This window comes from Talaromyces stipitatus, genomic scaffold (assembly GCF_000003125.1).
Source record: "Talaromyces stipitatus ATCC 10500 scf_1105507295487 genomic scaffold, whole genome shotgun sequence".
Classification (NCBI taxonomy): Eukaryota; Fungi; Ascomycota; class Eurotiomycetes; order Eurotiales; family Trichocomaceae; genus Talaromyces; species Talaromyces stipitatus.
In genome coordinates this window covers 1,405,111-1,423,407 of record NW_002990120.1, presented here as the reverse complement: position 1 = coordinate 1,423,407, position 18,297 = coordinate 1,405,111, and the positions used below count along the sequence as shown (strand labels likewise).

The window sequence follows — 18,297 nt, the reverse complement described above, 5'->3', positions numbered from 1 at the left end:
ACTTGGTAGCCTCAATGGCCGAAGACAGTCTTCAATGGATCTTCCTTTTGTTCGTTTTCAATAGAATTGTTCGACTAAGCCAAATAGCAGGGTACCAAGCAAAGCCGGACCGACTGCCAGGCAGATCGGCTACCCGTAAGCAGCTGTGGCCTCGCCCGTGAGATCAACAATCCATGGCGGGGGAACACGAGCGTCAATGCAGTTGGAGGGCAATTATCCGACTGCAGGGAGAGTTGGTAGAGGGCAACACGCCCTCCAAATAGGGTAGCAACGATACTTCGGCGTTCACTAAGGTATGAGGTTGGAAAAGTTCGTGGCTTGACGGACGAAACGAGGACGAAGTTGGCAGGTCGTCACCTGGTGTAATGTTGTAGTTGTCGCAGCACGGTGGGGAACGTCGATAAGTCGCGCGGGTGGATGAATTGTGGAGCAAGACGATAGAGCGAGTGGGAGAGAGTACAGTTGAGCTGGTGTAGGAGAGAAAACTGTCTAGAGAGGAATATTGCAATGAAGTTGTGTAGTTGTAAGGGTCAGAAACAAAAAAAAAAAAGTTGGAATCGCAACTCGGCAGGTGCTAGGCAGGGCCACTAGGAAGGAAGTCGTTGCTGGATAAGAGACACTACGGGAAGGCACACGCCGAGTCGCGACAGGCGGAAGGAAGCGTGAATGGTGCCTTAGTCCTCAGGCATATTTTATCGCCTACTAGCGTGTTCTTTCTCTCTCTTTCTCCTCTTTATCCTACCTACTACAATTATTACTCCGTGCGATCCAGTTGGACTGACTCGTCCAGCAACACGCAATATACATCCATCCCTTGCCTCTGACATGATCCGTTCGTCTGGAACGACGCCTCGGAGGCAACCCAGCCATGTGACCACTTGTCGAATAAGAATAAGAACATTGACGGCGTACAGCGTCCAGCATTTTTGCGTGTCATGTGTAAAGCTTACAAGCAGCAAAGCGGTGAGTTGTCATCTCTCCTGATACATACATAACATCGATGAATTAATTGAAGAATTTAAGGCTTTCTTGGACGCAGAAAGTGATGGTCATACAAGATGTATCCATGCAGCATGACCGCACCGCTGACCAGTAGTGTCAACGCACTGCTTAAATATACTTCTCTTCGCAGTATAACGCCAAAGCCTATTGGATATGTTCGCCAATGGCTGTGATTTATACAAATGTTCTCCTGTGAGACACCATAGGCTAGACCCCGCCCATACATGGGATGGAGTCATGACCGTCTGCCTTTTCTTCTTCTTTTATTCTTTTTACTAAGTGATGGATGCAGCCACCATCCAGGTAGTCATAGTCTGTCGCGCCCGTGTGGATGCTTTGAGACAGACACACTAAAAGAAGAGTCTGCAAAGAGAGGCCATCGAATTAGACACTCTGGCAACTTTCGATCAGCATTCCAAACCCTCCTCAACCCCGCATAATCCGTACCACCTAGCCACTACTAGTAGACTACTGCCATACTGCCAGTTCAATGTAGTCAACTTGAACACTGGGTGATTCTTGCTAAATTCTTACTCAATAAAGTTTGGGTCCATGACAAAAGAACGAGGGGAAGATTTCGAGCTAGGAATTAGTATCCCATTGGCATTCCCGGGGTTGGGGATTTCGTCAATCCATGGATAGCAAGAATCTCAAAGTCGGTTCACACATCATGGCTTCGAAGTATAGATAACAGCGAAGAGCGCATATGTAACATTGTGAGATTACTTCTGGGCGTCATTAAAATAGAAGAAGCAAGTCTTCTACTCTCGACTACAAGGGACATCCAACTGCCGCAGGCAACCGTCATTTTCCGGCTAAGTATCCCGCAAGGAAAAGAAAGGAATTCAGACTGTTGGAAATCCAAGACTACCAAGCAGCCTAAAAAGTAGGAGAAGCCAGGGAAAAAAAAGAAAAAGCAAATACGTACGTACAAAACCAAATTGAAACGGCACATCCATTCCGAAGCTGAATAGTGAGTGCATGATGTAGTCTTACCCCAGTTTACTATTAGCCCTAGATACTAATCAGTGACTGCTCAGCCTATCACGGCCTTACTTGACAAGAGCCTTAAAAATTAGATCAAGTAAAAGTTTCGTTTCAACTTGCTGCGGCCATCGAATTAGAGTCTTGGATTCGCGGATGTGTTTCATCGAATCCGATTGAGTGTTTCGTTCTTTCGCGTGTCGGCCGTTAGGGTTATCTTATTGTGTTTCTCCAGCCATTTCTGTTATTGTATGTAGTATTACGGTAGAAGACGCTTCATGTCAATGATATTTTCCTAACAATCTATGCTCTATACAAATATTAAAATTATTACACTGCGTGATCGCCTCTCTTTGCTCTCTTTGGAACTTCCAAATCAGCCAAACAAGGCGCGTGAAACACTTTACCCTCGACAGCACCTATCACCGTCCGTGTGGACACCAGGATCCAAAGCAGGACAACAGCAACAGAAAATACCTATGAAATCTCATCAGTTCTGTCCTCGATGCAGTTGCAGAGAGAGGTATTACTCACCGTTCCCAGAACAAGGAAGAACTTCGAACCCAACTCCCTTCCTATCTGGCATGTACTCAACGTAAACACGCCGAGGGGGAAGGTAAATCCCCACCAACCAATATTAAATGGGAATTTGCGTGTATAAAAGATTGAGGTGAGTGCGAAAAAGAGCCAATTCAAACCAAACCCCCACAAAATTAGGGCAATCAGCCATCCGACTGCGTACAGGATGTCGCCCGCAGCGGCTGGAAGGGTATGATTATGCGTTTTCTCTAAGAGGGTCGGCATGAGCATGCCCAGTTTTTGAATTCTGTGCCGATTGTCAGTTTTGCGAAACGAAACGGAACGAAAAAAGAAGAGAAGACATACCCATATCCACCCTGCCCCAATGGCCCCAGAGGCAAAAATACACTGACAATAACCGCCTTGGGGGGAAGCTTATGCAGTGTCAGTCGCTGCAGATATATCGTCGTCACCATAAAGGCCATGGGCACGCCGATACCCCAAAGCGCATAGCTCACGATCACCGTCCAGAGGGCATGCTGCGGATTATAATCGACTAACACATCAGCCACCACAGCACCCGAGGCAGCGGCGACGATAGGGCTGACGATAGGTAGAAGCCAGACAGCTGTCATTGCTGACAGGTCTAGTTCTTTCATGTGCATCATCCTGTGCAAGTTAGTGGAAAGGATTCCTCTTAAAAGACGGAGGAATACGTACAGAAGAGCAGGTAATGACAATGCAACAACAACCGAAACAATAGCATCAAAAATCCATATCCCCCAAGCAAAGTTCTTGGTCCAGTCACCCCAGGCCGGTACACATACCAATACAAACATGTTGATAATCGTTGCAAACCCCATGGGGAATGTTCCCAGGAACATCGACTGGATCGGATGACGAATCATGGCTGTGAAGATCCTGGGGTATAGAATGTATCGCATAGCGGTCATTATACAGAAGATACCAAACAGAAGGACGTTGAGCGCGAAGATGATGATAGAAAGGTAATAAAGCCATTTGCCGTTGTATGGGAGTGTGTTGAGGAGGATGGACGCTATTCCTGTGCCCATGTTGACGGAGAACCATCTATACCCCCTGTTAGCATATATGTCTCTGTTGAAAAGGGAAATACGTACGATGGCGTAAAATTCCGAATGACTCGTCTCCAGCCGACATCGTGCTTTGAGATGGGCACAACAGGTTCCTCGACTTTATCCATACTGCCAACCATAAACACTTTCTACTCTTTCCAGGCTTATTTGATTTCTGTACATTATTTCGATCATATAAAAATTCTAGAAGTTGTTCTTATATGACGGTATGTTGAATCTCGGCCGAAGGAAAAGAAATGTATGAGTCAGCCATCCTTCCAAACCCGGCCGAGTGACTAAATTTCCATCATTTCCATCTCTGTGCAATCAACAGATTTCAATGTGACGAACCATATTAGACGTGTATACGCAAACCGTTATGAACTTCGGCCGACTCTTTACTTCACCGACAAGATGAATCTTCAGATTGTACGTCAAACCCTAAAAATAGGAGGTTATTGCTTCAGTCAGCCCTACCGTATCCGGAGATAAATGAAGCAACGGCATCCTCCGACTTAATATTGGATAACTAATAATTATTAAAACGACATTTCCGACAACGCCGTTGCTGTGAAATCCACCTGCATCATTTCTGTAGCCTTTTCACAATGCTTAAAGATAACCCTGCTAACCACCTCCAACTCCAGAGCAGCCTGGAGAGCCCAAGTCCAGTCTGTTTGATCATCTGGACTATCGATATCCATCTCAAAATTACTGTCACCGCTCTGATATCTTGTCATTAAAGTCGACAGCACACCCTCCGGATACTTCTCAAAAGCCCATCGCGCAACTTGCCTAAGAACCCCTTCGACGTTGGCAAGGAATTGCTTCCATTGCTGACCGCGCGCCTCCTCGGATAAGAGTGATGCCCTGTTGTGGAGATATTGTACCCATTTAAAGGCCGCGAAGAAATTGTCACAGTTTGCCTCTGCCGTTAGATGTTCGGTTTCTTCGGGGTCGCCGTGGTCACGGAGTGTTTTGAGGACCGTTCGGACGAAGCCTTCGACCAGCGTGATATCTTCTCGCAAGGGGAGGAGCATTTTGTTGGTTTTGATCTATGAATGATCTATGTATACTTCTCTTAAGTGAATGTTCTTTGCAAGATATATTATGTTCGATTTATATATTATCTATATAGGATGGTTTCTTGATGAGATGGGTGGATAGGTGTGCTCTCTTATTCGTGTTGAGCGCCATGTAGGTGACTATGATTTCAAGGCAAGTACCACAAAAGATCATGTACCGAAACCAAAACCTTGGAGCAGCTCCGCTTAGTCTGTCATGAACGTTCATATCAGTGGTCTCAAAATTTAATCTCATACTTGGGAGGTTTCAGTGGACAAGGAAGCAACTGACAGGCTTTGTACTGGACCCTAACCCTGGTATTTTCTTTTTATGAGACAACACGCAGCTATCTTCTATATGGAAGACTGGGATGTGCCAATAAATTTACATGTCCATCTATGTCTTCAATGAAGTCCATGGAAGGTCAGGTTAAATCGTTGAACGACCTAATGCTCTGCATCAAGAACATTGCTCTATATTGTGAGCTCTCCACCCTCAACGAAGAGAATGACAGGCAAGTTTATGGCATGAAAGCTGATAAAAGGATGACTCTTGAGGATATGACCAGTGCTTAATCGTGCAAAAAGTGATTTAAAAGAGAGATAAAGACTTTGAAGCTGAACAAACCCTAAACCTGATATCACATTGGACGGAATATTGATGTTCCGTTGATACACCCATAGCGAAACCTTTCTATACGAGGACGCGGTTACCTACCTATAACTTTCTATAAGGACATTCCAAATTCGCGAACGAACGGAGGTGGACAAGGAGAATAAGAGAAGGTCAAAAAATGTCAAAGCGTCTGATTTAGCTAGCCAATGCTAATATCAAGCGTTCCTGGTGATTAATAAGGAATATAAAGCAATTGGTGCCTCAGGTAGCTAGGTACAGCTCCCAGAGGACTTTGATACTAGACAGAACTCATCCATCTATGACAATGGTGATGTTTGGCATCAATGAGAATAGTGATGAATAGTATAGTGACCGAATATAGCGGTTATTCAGATCCACGCTTCTGACACATCAATCGTCCGATTCCTCACTGCTTAAGCACTAATCGCAATAAATGAGAATACTGGTATATATCTCCAGTTCTCAATATATTTCGTTCAAGTAGCCTCGGGAGATCGCGTTTGGCGCATTCCGAAACCACCCTGAAATGATAAATGCGACAAATGCTGACGGAAGAGAAATCCAACACAGAAAGAAAGCTATGTGATACTTAGTGGGGTATTGGCGGCTCGTGACTTCCGGGGTTAAGACAGCTATTCTCTTCAACTCCACAAGAAACATCTCTTTTCACAACCACGATTGTATGGGCATTAGCCTGCTCAACACTGCTCGGTCTCGCCTGCATAGCCATGATTTATAGCTGAGTCTGTTCTAACCTAACAGCCCGCGAAGCCGTCGGCCTTCAACAACGTCATCGACTGGGAATTTATGTGAGCTGCCAGAAACGGTTTCTAGCCACGGCACGTCAAAGAAGCTTGCTATTTTAGTCGGAATACAAGCAGTGATATCAATTATATCCTCAACGGATTGCATAAGGAAGGGTGTGAGTCAACAAGATGTTCGCGTCTAAGCGACTGGGGAAGGTAAGCTATTTCCAGGACTACCAGCTGTTGAGTTGCTAACAGGCTACATGATATAGGAGCTTGCCAAGGTTGGTAGACAATATATTTCGTTATTTATTCTCTCATGACGAGCTCCCTGCATTCGGACCCCATCGCCATATATTTCCTCACTAATGCACAATTTCCAACAGATGAAGGAACATCTACCTCCCGGTATCGAAATAGTCCAAGCCGAGAACTTTGACCAATGGCTCATGGACATCCGCGTCCTCGATTCCAATCCTCTCTACCAAGACCAGATTTTCCGACTCAAGCTGATCTTCAGCTCGAAATATCCTATCGGTATGCTAGTATCATTTTCAGGGATGATGTTCAGCAGACATAAGGAATACTGACATTTGTCTTCGCAGAACCACCCGAAGTCGTCTTTGTCAACGTGTCAGCGCCAGAAACTCCGCGGCTCATTCCGATTCACCCACACATCTACTCCAATGGCTTCATCTGCCTGGACCTGCTCTCATCAGCGGGATGGTCACCTGTTCAGACTGTCGAAAGCGTCTGCATGAGTTTACAGAGCATGTTGACCGCAAACACCAAGAACGAACGCCCGCCCGACGATACCGATTTTGTTAAGGGGAACAAGCGAAGGCCGAGGGATGTTAACTTCTACTATCACGACGATAATGTTTGATAACTGGGATTTTATTGTTACGGGAACTATTGGGTATAATGATTTGTGATGATATAGACCTTATGAAACGATACGAGCAAATATATTCTTAATGCTACGATTGATTGGCCATCCATATCTTTCTATTGATAATATAACTGTACATACAAATAGGAAAGAGGACTAGCCGTCACAAAGGAAATCGAGGTTCACGGGAACAAGATAAATTCAAAAGTAAAGCATGTCAAATCCTGGGACGATTTGATGATGAACAGACCCATCGATGAATTATAAACGCCAGTAGTACAATGCTACTTTTTTAGGGCAGCTGTAGAAATTCTTTCGCTCTTTGATGGTGTTTCGAGGTTGTTTTATTGTAACATGATGGGAAAAACAAGGTCTATCGGTCGACTTCACCAAACACCAAATCCATGGTGCCAATAATGGCAACGGCGTCAGCGAGCAAGTGACCGCGGGAGACCTGGTCGAAACCACCGAGATGGGCAAATCCAGGGGAGCGAATCTTGCAGCGGTATGGGCGTTCGCTACCATCACTGACAATAAAGACACCCATCTCACCCTTGGGGGCCTCGATGGCAGAGTATGTCTCACCGGGAGGAACGGTGTAACCCTTAGTAAAGAGCAAAAAGTGGTGGATCAAAGCCTCCATATTTTCCTTCATGGCGGCACGAGGAGGAGGGCTAATCTTGTAATCCTCAACTTTGACTGGGCCAGCGGGCATCTTGTTCAAGCACTGGTGAATGATACGGAGGGATTGACGGAACTCCTCCATACGGCAGAGATATCTGTCGTAGCAGTCACCGTTCATACCAACGGGGACATCGAACTCGACCTGGTCGTAGGCATCGTATGGTTGCGACTTGCGGACATCCCAGGGTACACCGGAACCACGAAGCATGACACCAGTGAAGCTCATGTTGAGAGCATCTGCGGCGCTGACAACACCAACACCTTGTGTTCTGGCCTTCCAGATACGGTTGTCAGTTAAAAGTTCCTCGGTTTCATCGATGCGGTCACCAAATTGAGTTGCCCATTGGTAAATATCGTCGAGCAAGCCGAGGGGAAGATCCTGGGAAACACCACCAGGGCGAACATAGGCGGCGTGCAACCGAGCACCGGAGACACGTTCATAAAATTCCTATCACCAACAATTAGAGACATTACCATTACTCGAAAGAAATACACTAACCATGAGCTTCTCACGTTCTTCGAAACCCCACAAGAAAGGTGTAAGAGCTCCAACATCCATAGCGTGGGATAGCACAGACATGAGATGGTTCAAGATACGAGTGATCTCTCCAAACATTGTTCGGATCCATTTGGCACGTTCGGGGATTTCAATGTTGAGCAGTTTCTCAACGGCCAACGAGTAACATTGCTCGTTGGTCATCATAGAAACGTAATCTAAACGGTCAAAGTATGGTAGGGCTTGCATGTATGTCTTGTATTCGATCAATTTCTCTGTTCCACGATGCAAAAGACCGACGTGAGGGTCGGCGCGAACAATCTCTTCACCGTTGAGCTCGAGAATCAAACGCAACACACCGTGCGCAGCCGGATGTTGTGGGCCAAAGTTGACGGTATAGTGTCGGATCTTGCGATTGCCTGTGTCAGACGTGGACTCGAGGGCAGAGGCTTCATCGGGAGGTTGAGGGCCTGCCTTGTTCGCAAGATGAGCGAACGAGGGATCTGTCGGAATGAGTCTGGTTGCTTGGTAGGGTTGAGGTTCGGCAGCTCGTCTAGAGGGGGTGCTGCTCATATGCCGCGAGCACGATGCCGAAGCTTTGAATAGCGATTGATGACGACCTAGCGTCATTGGCACGCGGCCAACGACGCGAGAGAGTGAAGAAGCCATCGCGGTGATGTGGCGGGCGACTGGAGGATGGCTGCGAGAGAGTGTGCAGACGTCGGGAATCTGAGGTTGCTTGGTGTGGTCCTTCCGGGCCCAGCAGGAATTGTTTGCGGCCTGAGGTGTCGATGATCGCATATCACGTGATTTTCATACAATCGAGTCCGACTGCCTATTCTACGCACTATTTCCCTAGAAAAAGAGAAATTAATATACTATGGGCATTCTACAAGTGATATTTAATGATTTCACTTGAACAAATGGTGTAAAAGTCAGAACGTAAACAACAATCAGCCAATTTCTTCTTCGTCGAACTGCTGCTAATCGGGATTCTGTGTTATCTGATTGGTTGGACAGAGCTTAGCGCCCCAATCCTTCCCAAAACGGCTTAGGATCTGCGGAGGAGAAAAGAGATCCAAAAGAAAAAAGAAGTTCAAGCGGCTCTCACCACTCCAGTACAGCGCATTCACATTATCCAGCAGCATGGCACCGATTGCAACTTCGGCAGAGGAGCCGTCACGACGAAGGGTATGCGCCCATGAATTCCGAGAATTTTTGAGGCCAAACTAACTGTGTCAGATTATTAATATCAATGCCGAAACCATCACCAACATACCCTCCACGGACTTTCCTGGACATTGGCCTGGAGAATCGCATGAATGGTCCGTAGAAAATTTTCAAAACGTACGTCTTGCATCTGCAATGAAGCTGAGCTTCAAGTACTAATTCAAGCAGAATTTTCGAGTCGATTTCCACAAGAATGAGCCATTAGATGCTTCCTTCTCACTCGTCGGCCTCGATGCCTCCATTGCAAACGCTTTCCGCCGTATCCTCATCGCCGAAGTGCCCACTCTCGCCGTCGAATACGTATACATCATAAACAACACCTCCGTTATTCAAGACGAAGTCCTCGCCTCTCGTCTTGGTCTAATTCCGCTCAAAGGTTCCATAGAAGGTCTGAATTGGATGCAATGGTTCAAAAAGCCTACAGAGGAGGATCCCAAGGGCAGCGAGCCCAGCGACTTCAATACTGTCGTTCTAAGACTTAACGTTGAATGCAGCGTCAATGAGAAGGCGCCACCCGGAGCAGAGGATCCCCGCATTCGCTACCATAACGCTCATATCTACGCAAGGGACATCACATTCCATCCTCAGGGCCGTCAAACGAACTATTTCACTGGCGACGGCGAAATCCAACCTGTCAATCCTGATATTCTTATTGCTAAACTTAGACCGGGCCAGGTGATCGAGCTTGAAATGCATTGTGTCAAGGGTATTGGTGCGGACCATGCCAAATTTTCCCCCGTCGCAACGGCAACCTACCGCCTTCTCCCCGAAATCCGAATTCTACGTCCCATTATCGGTGAAGACGCAAAAAAATTTGCCAAATGTTTCCCCAAGGGCGTTATCGGTTTCGAGAAAATCACTCCGGCAGAAGCTGCGCAAAAGGGTAGTGGCTATGAAGGCCACACTGGTGAAGACAAAGCCGTGGTTGTGGATCCGTTCAAGGATACCGTTAGCAGAGAATGTCTACGACATGATGAGTTCAAGGATAAAGTTAAATTGGGTCGTGTTCGGGATCACTTCATTTTCAATATTGAGAGTACCGGGCAGTTCCCGAGTGATACTCTTTTCTTGGAAAGTGTCACGGTCTTGAAGCTCAAGTGCTTACGGTTGAAACGAGAATTGACCAGATTGATGCAATAATGTCTTGATTTTGTGGGTTCGTTTTGCCTCTCTTGCGGTTGCATTTTCTGGCGTTCTCTCTTGTTTATTGGTGTGGATATAGATTCAATTTGTCTACGGGTCAAAAAAAGTTATTTTTGATGTCTAACGGTGTTCGTGATTTTTGTATATTGTTAATTCATCTATGTAAGCAGTGCGCTTCCTCGTGATTCGATGTTTCGTGTCGTTATAGCTCATGAAAAAACGAGTTTATACCGGAAATCAATGGTGAATGCCGGATCACTGACAGCGATCTCCTGACCATCGGATACCAAGTCTTTCAACTTTAACCGTAGATTAGGTCGTGTCTGCTCTTCCAGTTGGGGTGGAAACCGTTGGTATAGCGTTTTCTCCCCCGATCTCAAGCTAGGCTTTTTGAGTTGTGCTTCTGCTCGCTCGCCCAGACTTTCTATAAACTCTTCTAGGGTGATTTCAGGATCAGCATGGATTGTACGTGCCAGATTTCCACAGACTGGGCAGTCCGGTTTCTGCTCTGCAGTGAAAGTGTAGGTGTATACACCTTCCTCGCCGGCATACATCATGTAATTATCCAAGTACGGGTTGCATGAAGTAGCGATTTTCAATGCTTCTGAGGTTGTGGATGCAGCGACCACAGCGTTCGTCGATGCGATGGCGGGAATAATATTCTTCACGACGCCTTGCGTTAGTTGGAAAGTAACTCCGGGAATGGAAAATTGTTTGGCGCGTTCCAATGCATGTTGATAAATCCAGGAGATATGGCTGAGGTCATCACTATCAAATGGTTCGTCTTTGCGCTTTTCCTGCCATGCAATTTGGTGAGCCCATTCGATACAATGCTGCGGTTGTCGGGGAATCGTTGCGATTGTGCATAGTGGAACAGCAGCTCTGGGGGCGTGCATATCGAGTTGGCATTCGATGCATGATGTGAGTGTCGGAAGGATGACACGGGCTTGTCCTTTGAAACCTGACATAGTCATCAGTGGAGGTGCAGGGAAATATGCATAGTATCAACACACCTTCTGTACCTCCATCGATCAAAGGTTTCAAGCTCTCTGGATTCTCGGGGTCTACCATTCCAACCAACGTCGAGTTAATCCATCGACGTGCTTCGATACTATCCAATCCGCAGACAATAATCTTGAACTGCATGTAGTAGTCTTCATCTTTATCTTGAATCTTTCCGGCATAGGGTGTGATTTTGACTCCCTTGACTCGCTTCTGGACAAATGCTGCTGCAACCTCAGCTTTGGGCTTTCCTACATCTGCCTGGCGGAACAAGAACTGGCGGTTGAGGTTGGATATATCAATTGTATCTAGAGAGTATTAGCTCAAGTAAGGATCGTTGGTTAATACAACATACCCATGTCGATAACATGAATATCTTTAAAACCAGACAGCGCGAGATTCTTTAAAATCTCACATCCTAGACCTCCGGCTCCACTGAACGCCATTAGAGGTAACGAAGACAGTATTTATCCACGAAGGACTCACATGACACTAGAACTATTAGCTGATGTTATATCTGTAACCAGGAGACGTAACTTACAGAATTTTAGAAGTCTCAAGAGCATCGATGGTCTCTGATCCTGGTACCCAATCTTCGTCGCTGAATGGACCTGGTTTGCTCAAAGCTTTGTACAAATGTCTCCTATAATCACAATGTTAGCGATCTCATATCACCGTAGATAGAAGGCCAATTGCACCATCTCGTATTCGACGAGTCTGTATTTGTCTCGAGTGAAGGCATGATGAAAAGTGCCGATATAAGATGCAAGGTCGAAGCTCGTCTGCCTGCAAATATTGATCCCTCAAATTATGTTGTCAACCATCAACACAATGCTTGGAGTGAACTCGATATGTAGAAGTATGATCTCTGCAGAACAGTATAGACTCTTGAGCTTTCGTAGTATTGTTTAGATATAGAGATGTTGTTTGGCAGAAGTGGGAACTGTGACATGATTGCCTCAGGCCGATGATTGGCGGGGCGGCGTTATTATAACCCGCGATGGCTCCTGCTGAAGAAAAGATCCAACTTACTCTTTACAACTACTCATCTTAGAAGTTCGTTATGGAATTTTTGATATTTAACTAGGAGTAATAATGGATGGCTTGTTGAATGCTGTTCAGACAAAGCGTATCGAAACGTTATCAGAATCGGCAGCAGGCAACGTCGGCAAAGAAGAAGCTCCATCAACAAAGAAAATCACAAATGACACCAACACCCCAGAAGCTCTACTGCAGCTTCTTCAGAAGCAACCTAATGAGCAGGAACTCTATCAGATTTTAAAATATCTGGATCCGTTGCGAGATAGGAGTGGAGACCGGGCTTTTGATATACGACTTCCCAATCCGCTTCAAGGACAGACTCTTCATACTTTGCTCAACAAGACAATTCCCGATCATTGGGGCAAGGTCGAGAAGAGCAACTTCAAAATTCGGGGAGCACTTCTGAGATGCTTCTCCAGCGTTGCAGGGCTACGAGCGCTAGTTGGATACATACAGACATCCAATAACGCCGCGTTGTCAGCGAAGGAACGAGAATTGGGGAGGATTTTGGCCTTAAGAGATGTCTTATCATTCACTTCCACACTTCTGAAACCAAACGACTTTGTCTCGCGAGTATATCACGATAACCTCGCGATATATGATACAGATACTAAACGACGTGTGGCGTGGACGGAGTTTTGTTCTCTTCTCTCAGGCGGAAAGATTCTTTCTACAGCTGCAGAGGCCTTGGCTATTATCAAGGACAGTAAATTCTCCAATAATAAATCATGGATTGGAGAAGGTCATTCCTTTGCTGAGTGGCTAGGCCGGAACATGAGCTACATGATCATTCATGATGACGATGATCCCGGGGAATCTGCAGCTCTTATCGTTGGTCGCGCGACAGGACTGGGCTATACCGACCGCTTTGTCCATGAATTATATACGGGTGTGATTGTGGATGGTACCATGTCACCATCCTGGGGTCTTTGTTTTCAACATCTTCGGCATCATGAACGGAGCGCTATTCTGCAAAGTATATTGAAAGACGTTCAGAAACGATACTTTGCCACGGACGAGAAAAATATTCAAACAACAAGCTCGATTGTGGGTGGCGTCTCTGCACTATTACATGAAATCCTGAACGGCGTTACCAGTCCTCAAGAGACGCTCCGATACTGGCTGTCAAATGCAAGTAGCAACGTGGTTACCACTTTCGCTTTGCGTCGTGCTCTTGTTCTATTAGTGGCAAGAGATGCCGGTTTGTCTACCTAATCCGTTACACATAAATCTTTCTGACGGATTTTAGAGTCATTAAGAGAATTACTGGAACAGGCTTTCCGTGAGTTTGGAGATAGCTTCAGTATAAAGCATACCATACTGCCAACCCAAGAAGGTAGGTCAGCCTTCTTCGACGATAAAAGATAATACCATCATTCTAACATTCACAGCGAATGCACAAATACTTTTATTAGCCGCCGGATATCTGCATAGACTACAGCCATCAGAATTATATGTCATTGGGCGATCATCACTCTATCTGAACGCAGTATCGAATCGACTGGCCGCCTCAGCTACGAGAGCTCGCTTTCTAGGCATGATTGTCGGAATGGCCGTCTCTGAATTGGTTGAACCAGCAGGAAAAGCGATGAAATTCGATCTCGAAGGATTTGATGACGAAGAAGCAGAATGGTACCTCGGTCTGACCAGGGTTGAGGATAAGATGAGTTCCATTCATGACTTACAAAAGCTGGAACCTGAAAATCAACGACCTAGCAAACCTGTGGAGACTTTGAGACCCAAAGTCGTACCTGTGAAGCACCCACCGTCCTCTGCTATTCAAAGAGAGAGGTCAAAAATAGTCGCTATCGAGGAGATCAGTGATGAGGATGATGAGGATGATGAGGAAGAAGAAGATGAATTCATGCCCTATGCGAAACCAGACAGCGATGCCTCTGATTCTGAGGAGGATACAACTCTAGTGCAAAGAGGCAAACCTAGCGCTCCGGTGTAAGTTATGAGCACTGACTCGCCATTAGTGGTCGGAGAACTGACATTTTATATTATAGCTACATACGAGATTTGGTTTCTTACCTAAAGGACAGTGATAACGTGGACCGTTACCACTTAGGCATAACCAACGCAGCCTCCCTTATTCGTCGAAAAGCTGGATTTGGTACTGAGTTGCTAGAGAACATTGACGGACTTGCACTGGTCGTGATAAGCCTTCAAGACAACTATTCACTTCCAAATTTTCACGAGTATCGTCTCCAAGCCATGATCGCTCTACTTGCGGCGCAACCGATCCGTATAGGTCGATATTTCACGGCGACTTTCTTTGACGGAGACTTGTCGCAAACCCAAAGATCCGCCATCTTAACTGCTATGGGTTTAGGGGCCAGAGAAATCGCTGGCCATGGAGAAGAAGATGCCAAGGTTTTGGGACTACCTTCAACTTCTTCACAGGCAGAGTTCCCGTCCAAAAAGCTGCCCAGTAATCTGCAGCAATTTTATGATGCCCAAAGAGAGAGTTCCCCTGTTTCTGCTCTAACGCAGCAATTATCTCGCACTTCACTACAACCATTAGCACTTGATGCGGCAGACGCAGCCTCGGGGCCCAATGTCCTCAAAGTTCGCACGTTCTCGTCTCGTATGGAAGTTGAGCGCCAACGTCAGCTACGAGAAGCTCAGAGGAAAAAGAAAACCGTTTCGAAAGATTTGCACAAAGACTTGACTGAGGGGTTTTTCTACCCGTTAGTCGGCAGGTTTGCAGTCATGTTACAATCGCGGTCGTAAGTGTATCTCCTGATTATCATCATGCAAGGCTGCCAAACTAACCACTTTTAAAAGTGTTTCCTCATCCAGTTACAATCCGTTCTACTCAGCAAATATTTTGCGACTGTTTCTCCAAACAGTCACCCTCATAATATCGACGTTGGGTCCACATACACCCGCGCTTCCAACCATCAGCCAAGAAACCCTAGCCCTAATCTTCACTCTCCACGGCACGGCCGTATCATCCGAACCAATTGTTCTACCAGCTTTACTATCCCTCTTTCTAGCAGTTATCGACTTGAATATTGCCGCCGGCTCAACAGCAGAAGAAAGACTTGTTACAGATCATGGGGTACAAGTAATCGAGCTTAGGGACTGGTGCAATGATGTCTTTGAGAGGACGCCAGCTACCTCCAGCAATGCGGATAAAATAGATGATACAGAGCAGACGCGAATGCTTGCAGCTGGGATATTGGTCAAGTTAGGAGAAGTCATTCAGCGATATCAGGGTCGATTGATGGGGATTAATGTTGGGTTTAAATATTGAGATGTGAATGGATATATTGCCTTAATCCACATCTAAATTGATATCCAAATTTCTTCACAGGTTGTGGGAGTGTCCGTCAATTTGTAGGCCCAGTAGTGATTAAGGTAATGTCCGGTAGCATTTATCTTGTTCATGAATTTCCGGTGATTTCATGCTACATAGTATTGAATAGGGAAATATTGGATGGCATATTCACACGACATGTCAACAATCTAACTGTCTCTGACGCAACTAAATTTTGGATTGTTTATCTTCTATTTTGTTTACTGTTTTCACATGATATTTCGCCTTCATAGTAGTGAAAGTTGCAGTCTCTGAGTGAACACCTTCATCTAGCAAAATCATATATCCTCAAGTCCATTACAAGCCTTATTTCTTTCAAAATGAGCCAGAATCTTTCAAAAACCTCCTCTCCAGCATCGTCCACAGACTCAGCCCCTCTCTATCGAGTATTTCGAGGCCTCAGATCGTCACAAGTCTCTATCCCATCAACAAAGGGGGCATGGCGCGCAACTCTCAGTAATCTGCGAACGGTGTACCTCGAAGGACGATGGAAGGAATGTGAGAGTAAATGTCTTCGTTTAGTGAGGAGCACCAAGGCATGTACACGCATAGAAAGATAACTGGAGGGCAACTAATGAGGACGGGTTTTATAGGATTCCCCCATCATTCGTGCATACTTGATGTTTCTGATCGGGTCCTGTGTCGAGATGCATGCGAGAAATATGCATCAATATTCAGCAGGAAAGGCAAAGAAAGTGGAAGACGCTATTCTATGGTTCGAGAGGTGCAAGATAGTCTTAACAGATATCGTTTTGCTCGGTGAAGATAAAACTGACGTCCAAACTCCTGAAATTTCCGCATCGAAGGGGAAGGGTCTTGTATATGATGATGTCGAGGATTCGCCTACGGTTCAACGGAAGGGTGACTGAACTCTTTTTGTTAGTTATATTTATAAGTCAAAACTAACCCTACTTCTTTGCAGAGAGGATATCGAGGTTGACGGACGCAATCAGCAGATTGATTGACGGTGACCTGAACAATCCATTTCGCAATGAAGAAGATCCGTTTCTGTCAAACAATTCCACCCCTCAGAAAGAGCCTACGTCAAAACTTCTGGATAAGTTCGGGTCACAATCTCCCCTAACGCCCTCACCGCTACATATTCGCAAGCGTTTTTCAATGTCACCTGCTTCGCATGTCGGCATGTTACCATCGCCAGCACTCAGGTTTAATCGCAGCGTTTCGGTCGAGACAGAGTGTCGCGACCAGGTGGTCTCGAGTATGGCGAGCACACCAGATCAGCATGGCGGATTACGAACCTTGGCTAGTGTCATGAAGGACATGAGTGACTGGGAATCTGAGACGGGGAACAGTACGATAAGTAGGGGTCAAGATATTCGATATCTGGACGACTACAGAGCATCTCCTACTCGTTCGAGATATTCGCCTTCAGTGGACGGCCGAGATCTTCTATCTAATCAGGCTACTCGAGATGATCGAGATGCTCGAGAGGCAAGTATTGAAGCGATAAAGGAGAGATTGAGAGGAGAGATTGAAGGGCGCGTGGCGCAGAGAATGCAAAAGCATGAGGAGCATATCCTTGTCAATACATCGAGCATCGTCGCCTCGTCTGAGATGCACAATACGACATCGTCACCGCCCACGTCCCCAAGCCCAAACAACACAAAAGTAAAAGCAAAAGAGATACCTCGATCTCTCAGCGACTTGATTCGTGATTATCTGGGCCCAGAAGGAAACGAGAAGGTGAAGGCTTTCAGCCCAAGGCCAATCCCACATTCGTCGAGTGCGAAACCTCTGCCGTTATGTCCCAAATCGAAAACGAGTGTGAAAATAGTGAGCGGTTCAGACTCAGATAAGGCTTCACTGGCTCGTTTGATGCATTCCTGGGAGGGGGCATCCTTCAATGGAGTGTATATGGTTGGTTCTGATTACCATTCTCTTCACCTCGTTGAGCGGACACGGCCACAACTCCGAGAGAAGTATGGTCCCAGTAATAAAGACCTCGAAGGCCATATTGCGCGGTTCGAAAATCATTTGTCTTCTTTCTTGGGCTCTCTCCAATACAACATTATCAACTTACGACAACTCGCGAATGAGATCAAGACCAACCGTGCACAGTACCTTCAAATCCAGAAAATGCCCCCTTCCAAGTCATACTGGAGTTTCTCAAGCCTGTCACAAGACGCTATGGACGAGACAGCCGTTGGCGATGGGGACGACAATGAGGGTCGTAAAAACAGCACGGTAAATTATTTGAAACCCAATCCAGGCTGGGCAGCGCCGGGAACAGAACTCAACGAGACCAAGGAGGCACGGATTAAGCGGTTGAAAGAAGACGGATTCCAGGCTGTGGGATTACGGAATGAGAAGCGTGGATATAAAGGCGATGAATATTACTCTAATCTCTGTGATGAGGCGTTGAGGGGTTTTCAATCTTTGTGATCATGCAGAGTCTTTGGAATTGACTGTCATGTACT

General features: G+C 46.0%; 8 protein-coding genes across 12 annotated transcripts, besides 1 other annotated feature; 4 read left to right on the top strand and 4 right to left on the bottom strand.

Moving 5' to 3' along the window:
- Positions 1 to 2,247: 2,247 nt before the first annotated feature.
- Positions 2,248 to 3,820, bottom strand: TSTA_057260 (MFS transporter, putative). Of its 5 annotated transcripts, XM_002487297.1 has the most exons (5): positions 3,645 to 3,788; positions 3,226 to 3,594; positions 2,872 to 3,174; positions 2,521 to 2,812; positions 2,248 to 2,463 (listed from the first exon to the last, which is right to left on the bottom strand). In XM_002487297.1, the coding sequence occupies exons 1-5, from the start codon at positions 3,737 to 3,739 to the stop codon at positions 2,317 to 2,319; spliced, it is 1,206 nt and encodes a 401-aa protein (XP_002487342.1). In that variant the 5' UTR covers positions 3,740 to 3,788; the 3' UTR covers positions 2,248 to 2,316. The 5 variants fall into 5 exon arrangements, with proteins under 5 accessions (XP_002487342.1, XP_002487346.1, XP_002487344.1 ...); XM_002487301.1 differs by having other exon boundaries at positions 3,226 to 3,820; XM_002487299.1 differs by having other exon boundaries at positions 2,872 to 3,594.
- A 318-nt stretch (positions 3,821 to 4,138) lies between these two features.
- On the bottom strand, positions 4,139 to 4,685 carry TSTA_057250 (uncharacterized protein; the record flags this gene model as incomplete). The annotated part of the gene is made up of 2 exons (XM_002487296.1): positions 4,232 to 4,685; positions 4,139 to 4,198 (listed from the first exon to the last, which is right to left on the bottom strand). The coding sequence occupies exons 1-2, from the start codon at positions 4,637 to 4,639 to the stop codon at positions 4,139 to 4,141; spliced, it is 468 nt and encodes a 155-aa protein (XP_002487341.1). The 5' UTR covers positions 4,640 to 4,685.
- A 1,729-nt stretch (positions 4,686 to 6,414) lies between these two features.
- Positions 6,415 to 6,932, top strand: TSTA_057240 (ubiquitin conjugating enzyme, putative; the record flags this gene model as incomplete). The annotated part of the gene is made up of 2 exons (XM_002487295.1): positions 6,415 to 6,583; positions 6,652 to 6,932. 2 exons carry the CDS (start codon positions 6,415 to 6,417, stop codon positions 6,930 to 6,932), a joined length of 450 nt encoding a protein of 149 aa, XP_002487340.1.
- On the bottom strand, positions 6,651 to 8,787 carry TSTA_057230 (NADH-ubiquinone oxidoreductase 49 kDa subunit, putative; the record flags this gene model as incomplete). Its single annotated transcript, XM_002487294.1, has 2 exons — positions 6,651 to 8,070; positions 8,122 to 8,787. 2 exons carry the CDS (start codon positions 8,785 to 8,787, stop codon positions 7,312 to 7,314), a joined length of 1,425 nt encoding a protein of 474 aa, XP_002487339.1. The 3' UTR covers positions 6,651 to 7,311.
- A 451-nt stretch (positions 8,788 to 9,238) lies between these two features.
- Positions 9,239 to 11,246, top strand: TSTA_057220 (DNA-directed RNA polymerase I and III subunit Rpc40, putative). Its single transcript, XM_002487293.1, has 3 exons — positions 9,239 to 9,309; positions 9,361 to 9,465; positions 9,517 to 11,246. Exons 1-3 carry the CDS (start codon positions 9,265 to 9,267, stop codon positions 10,486 to 10,488), a joined length of 1,122 nt encoding a protein of 373 aa, XP_002487338.1. The 5' UTR covers positions 9,239 to 9,264; the 3' UTR covers positions 10,489 to 11,246.
- On the bottom strand, positions 10,701 to 12,396 carry TSTA_057210 (NEDD8 activating enzyme (UbaC), putative; the record flags this gene model as incomplete). The annotated part of the gene is made up of 6 exons (XM_002487292.1): positions 12,192 to 12,396; positions 12,035 to 12,136; positions 11,980 to 11,985; positions 11,849 to 11,928; positions 11,505 to 11,801; positions 10,701 to 11,452 (listed from the first exon to the last, which is right to left on the bottom strand). The coding sequence occupies exons 1-6, from the start codon at positions 12,233 to 12,235 to the stop codon at positions 10,701 to 10,703; spliced, it is 1,281 nt and encodes a 426-aa protein (XP_002487337.1). The 5' UTR covers positions 12,236 to 12,396.
- Positions 12,397 to 12,588: 192 nt separating this feature from the next.
- Positions 12,589 to 15,854, top strand: TSTA_057200 (uncharacterized protein; the record flags this gene model as incomplete). Its single annotated transcript, XM_002487291.1, has 5 exons — positions 12,589 to 13,735; positions 13,784 to 13,870; positions 13,926 to 14,484; positions 14,544 to 15,266; positions 15,325 to 15,854. The coding sequence occupies 5 exons, from the start codon at positions 12,589 to 12,591 to the stop codon at positions 15,794 to 15,796; spliced, it is 2,988 nt and encodes a 995-aa protein (XP_002487336.1). The 3' UTR covers positions 15,797 to 15,854.
- Positions 14,356 to 14,394: a microsatellite.
- Positions 15,855 to 16,521: 667 nt separating the features above from the next.
- TSTA_057190 (uncharacterized protein) lies at positions 16,522 to 18,266 on the top strand (the record flags this gene model as incomplete). Its single annotated transcript, XM_002487290.1, has 2 exons — positions 16,522 to 16,720; positions 16,782 to 18,266. The coding sequence occupies 2 exons, from the start codon at positions 16,522 to 16,524 to the stop codon at positions 18,260 to 18,262; spliced, it is 1,680 nt and encodes a 559-aa protein (XP_002487335.1). The 3' UTR covers positions 18,263 to 18,266.
- Positions 18,267 to 18,297: the final 31 nt, after the last annotated feature.

Excerpts from the sequence above, each read along its gene's own strand:
- TSTA_057260 (XM_002487299.1), bottom strand. The coding sequence starts at position 3,739 with ATGGTTGGCAGTATGGATAAAGTCGAGGAACCTGTTGTGCCCATCTCA. Across the intron at positions 3,595-3,644 it reads ATTCGGAATTTTACGCCATC|ATGGTTCTCCGTCAACATGG; the intron begins GTACGTATTTCC and ends CAGGGGGTATAG. Across the intron at positions 2,464-2,520 it reads TCTTCCTTGTTCTGGGAACG|GTATTTTCTGTTGCTGTTGT; the intron begins GTGAGTAATACC and ends GAGATTTCATAG.
- TSTA_057220 (XM_002487293.1), top strand. The coding sequence starts at position 9,265 with ATGGCACCGATTGCAACTTCGGCAGAGGAGCCGTCACGACGAAGG. Across the intron at positions 9,310-9,360 it reads AGGAGCCGTCACGACGAAGG|ATTATTAATATCAATGCCGA; the intron begins GTATGCGCCCAT and ends TAACTGTGTCAG. Across the intron at positions 9,466-9,516 it reads CCGTAGAAAATTTTCAAAAC|AATTTTCGAGTCGATTTCCA; the intron begins GTACGTCTTGCA and ends TAATTCAAGCAG.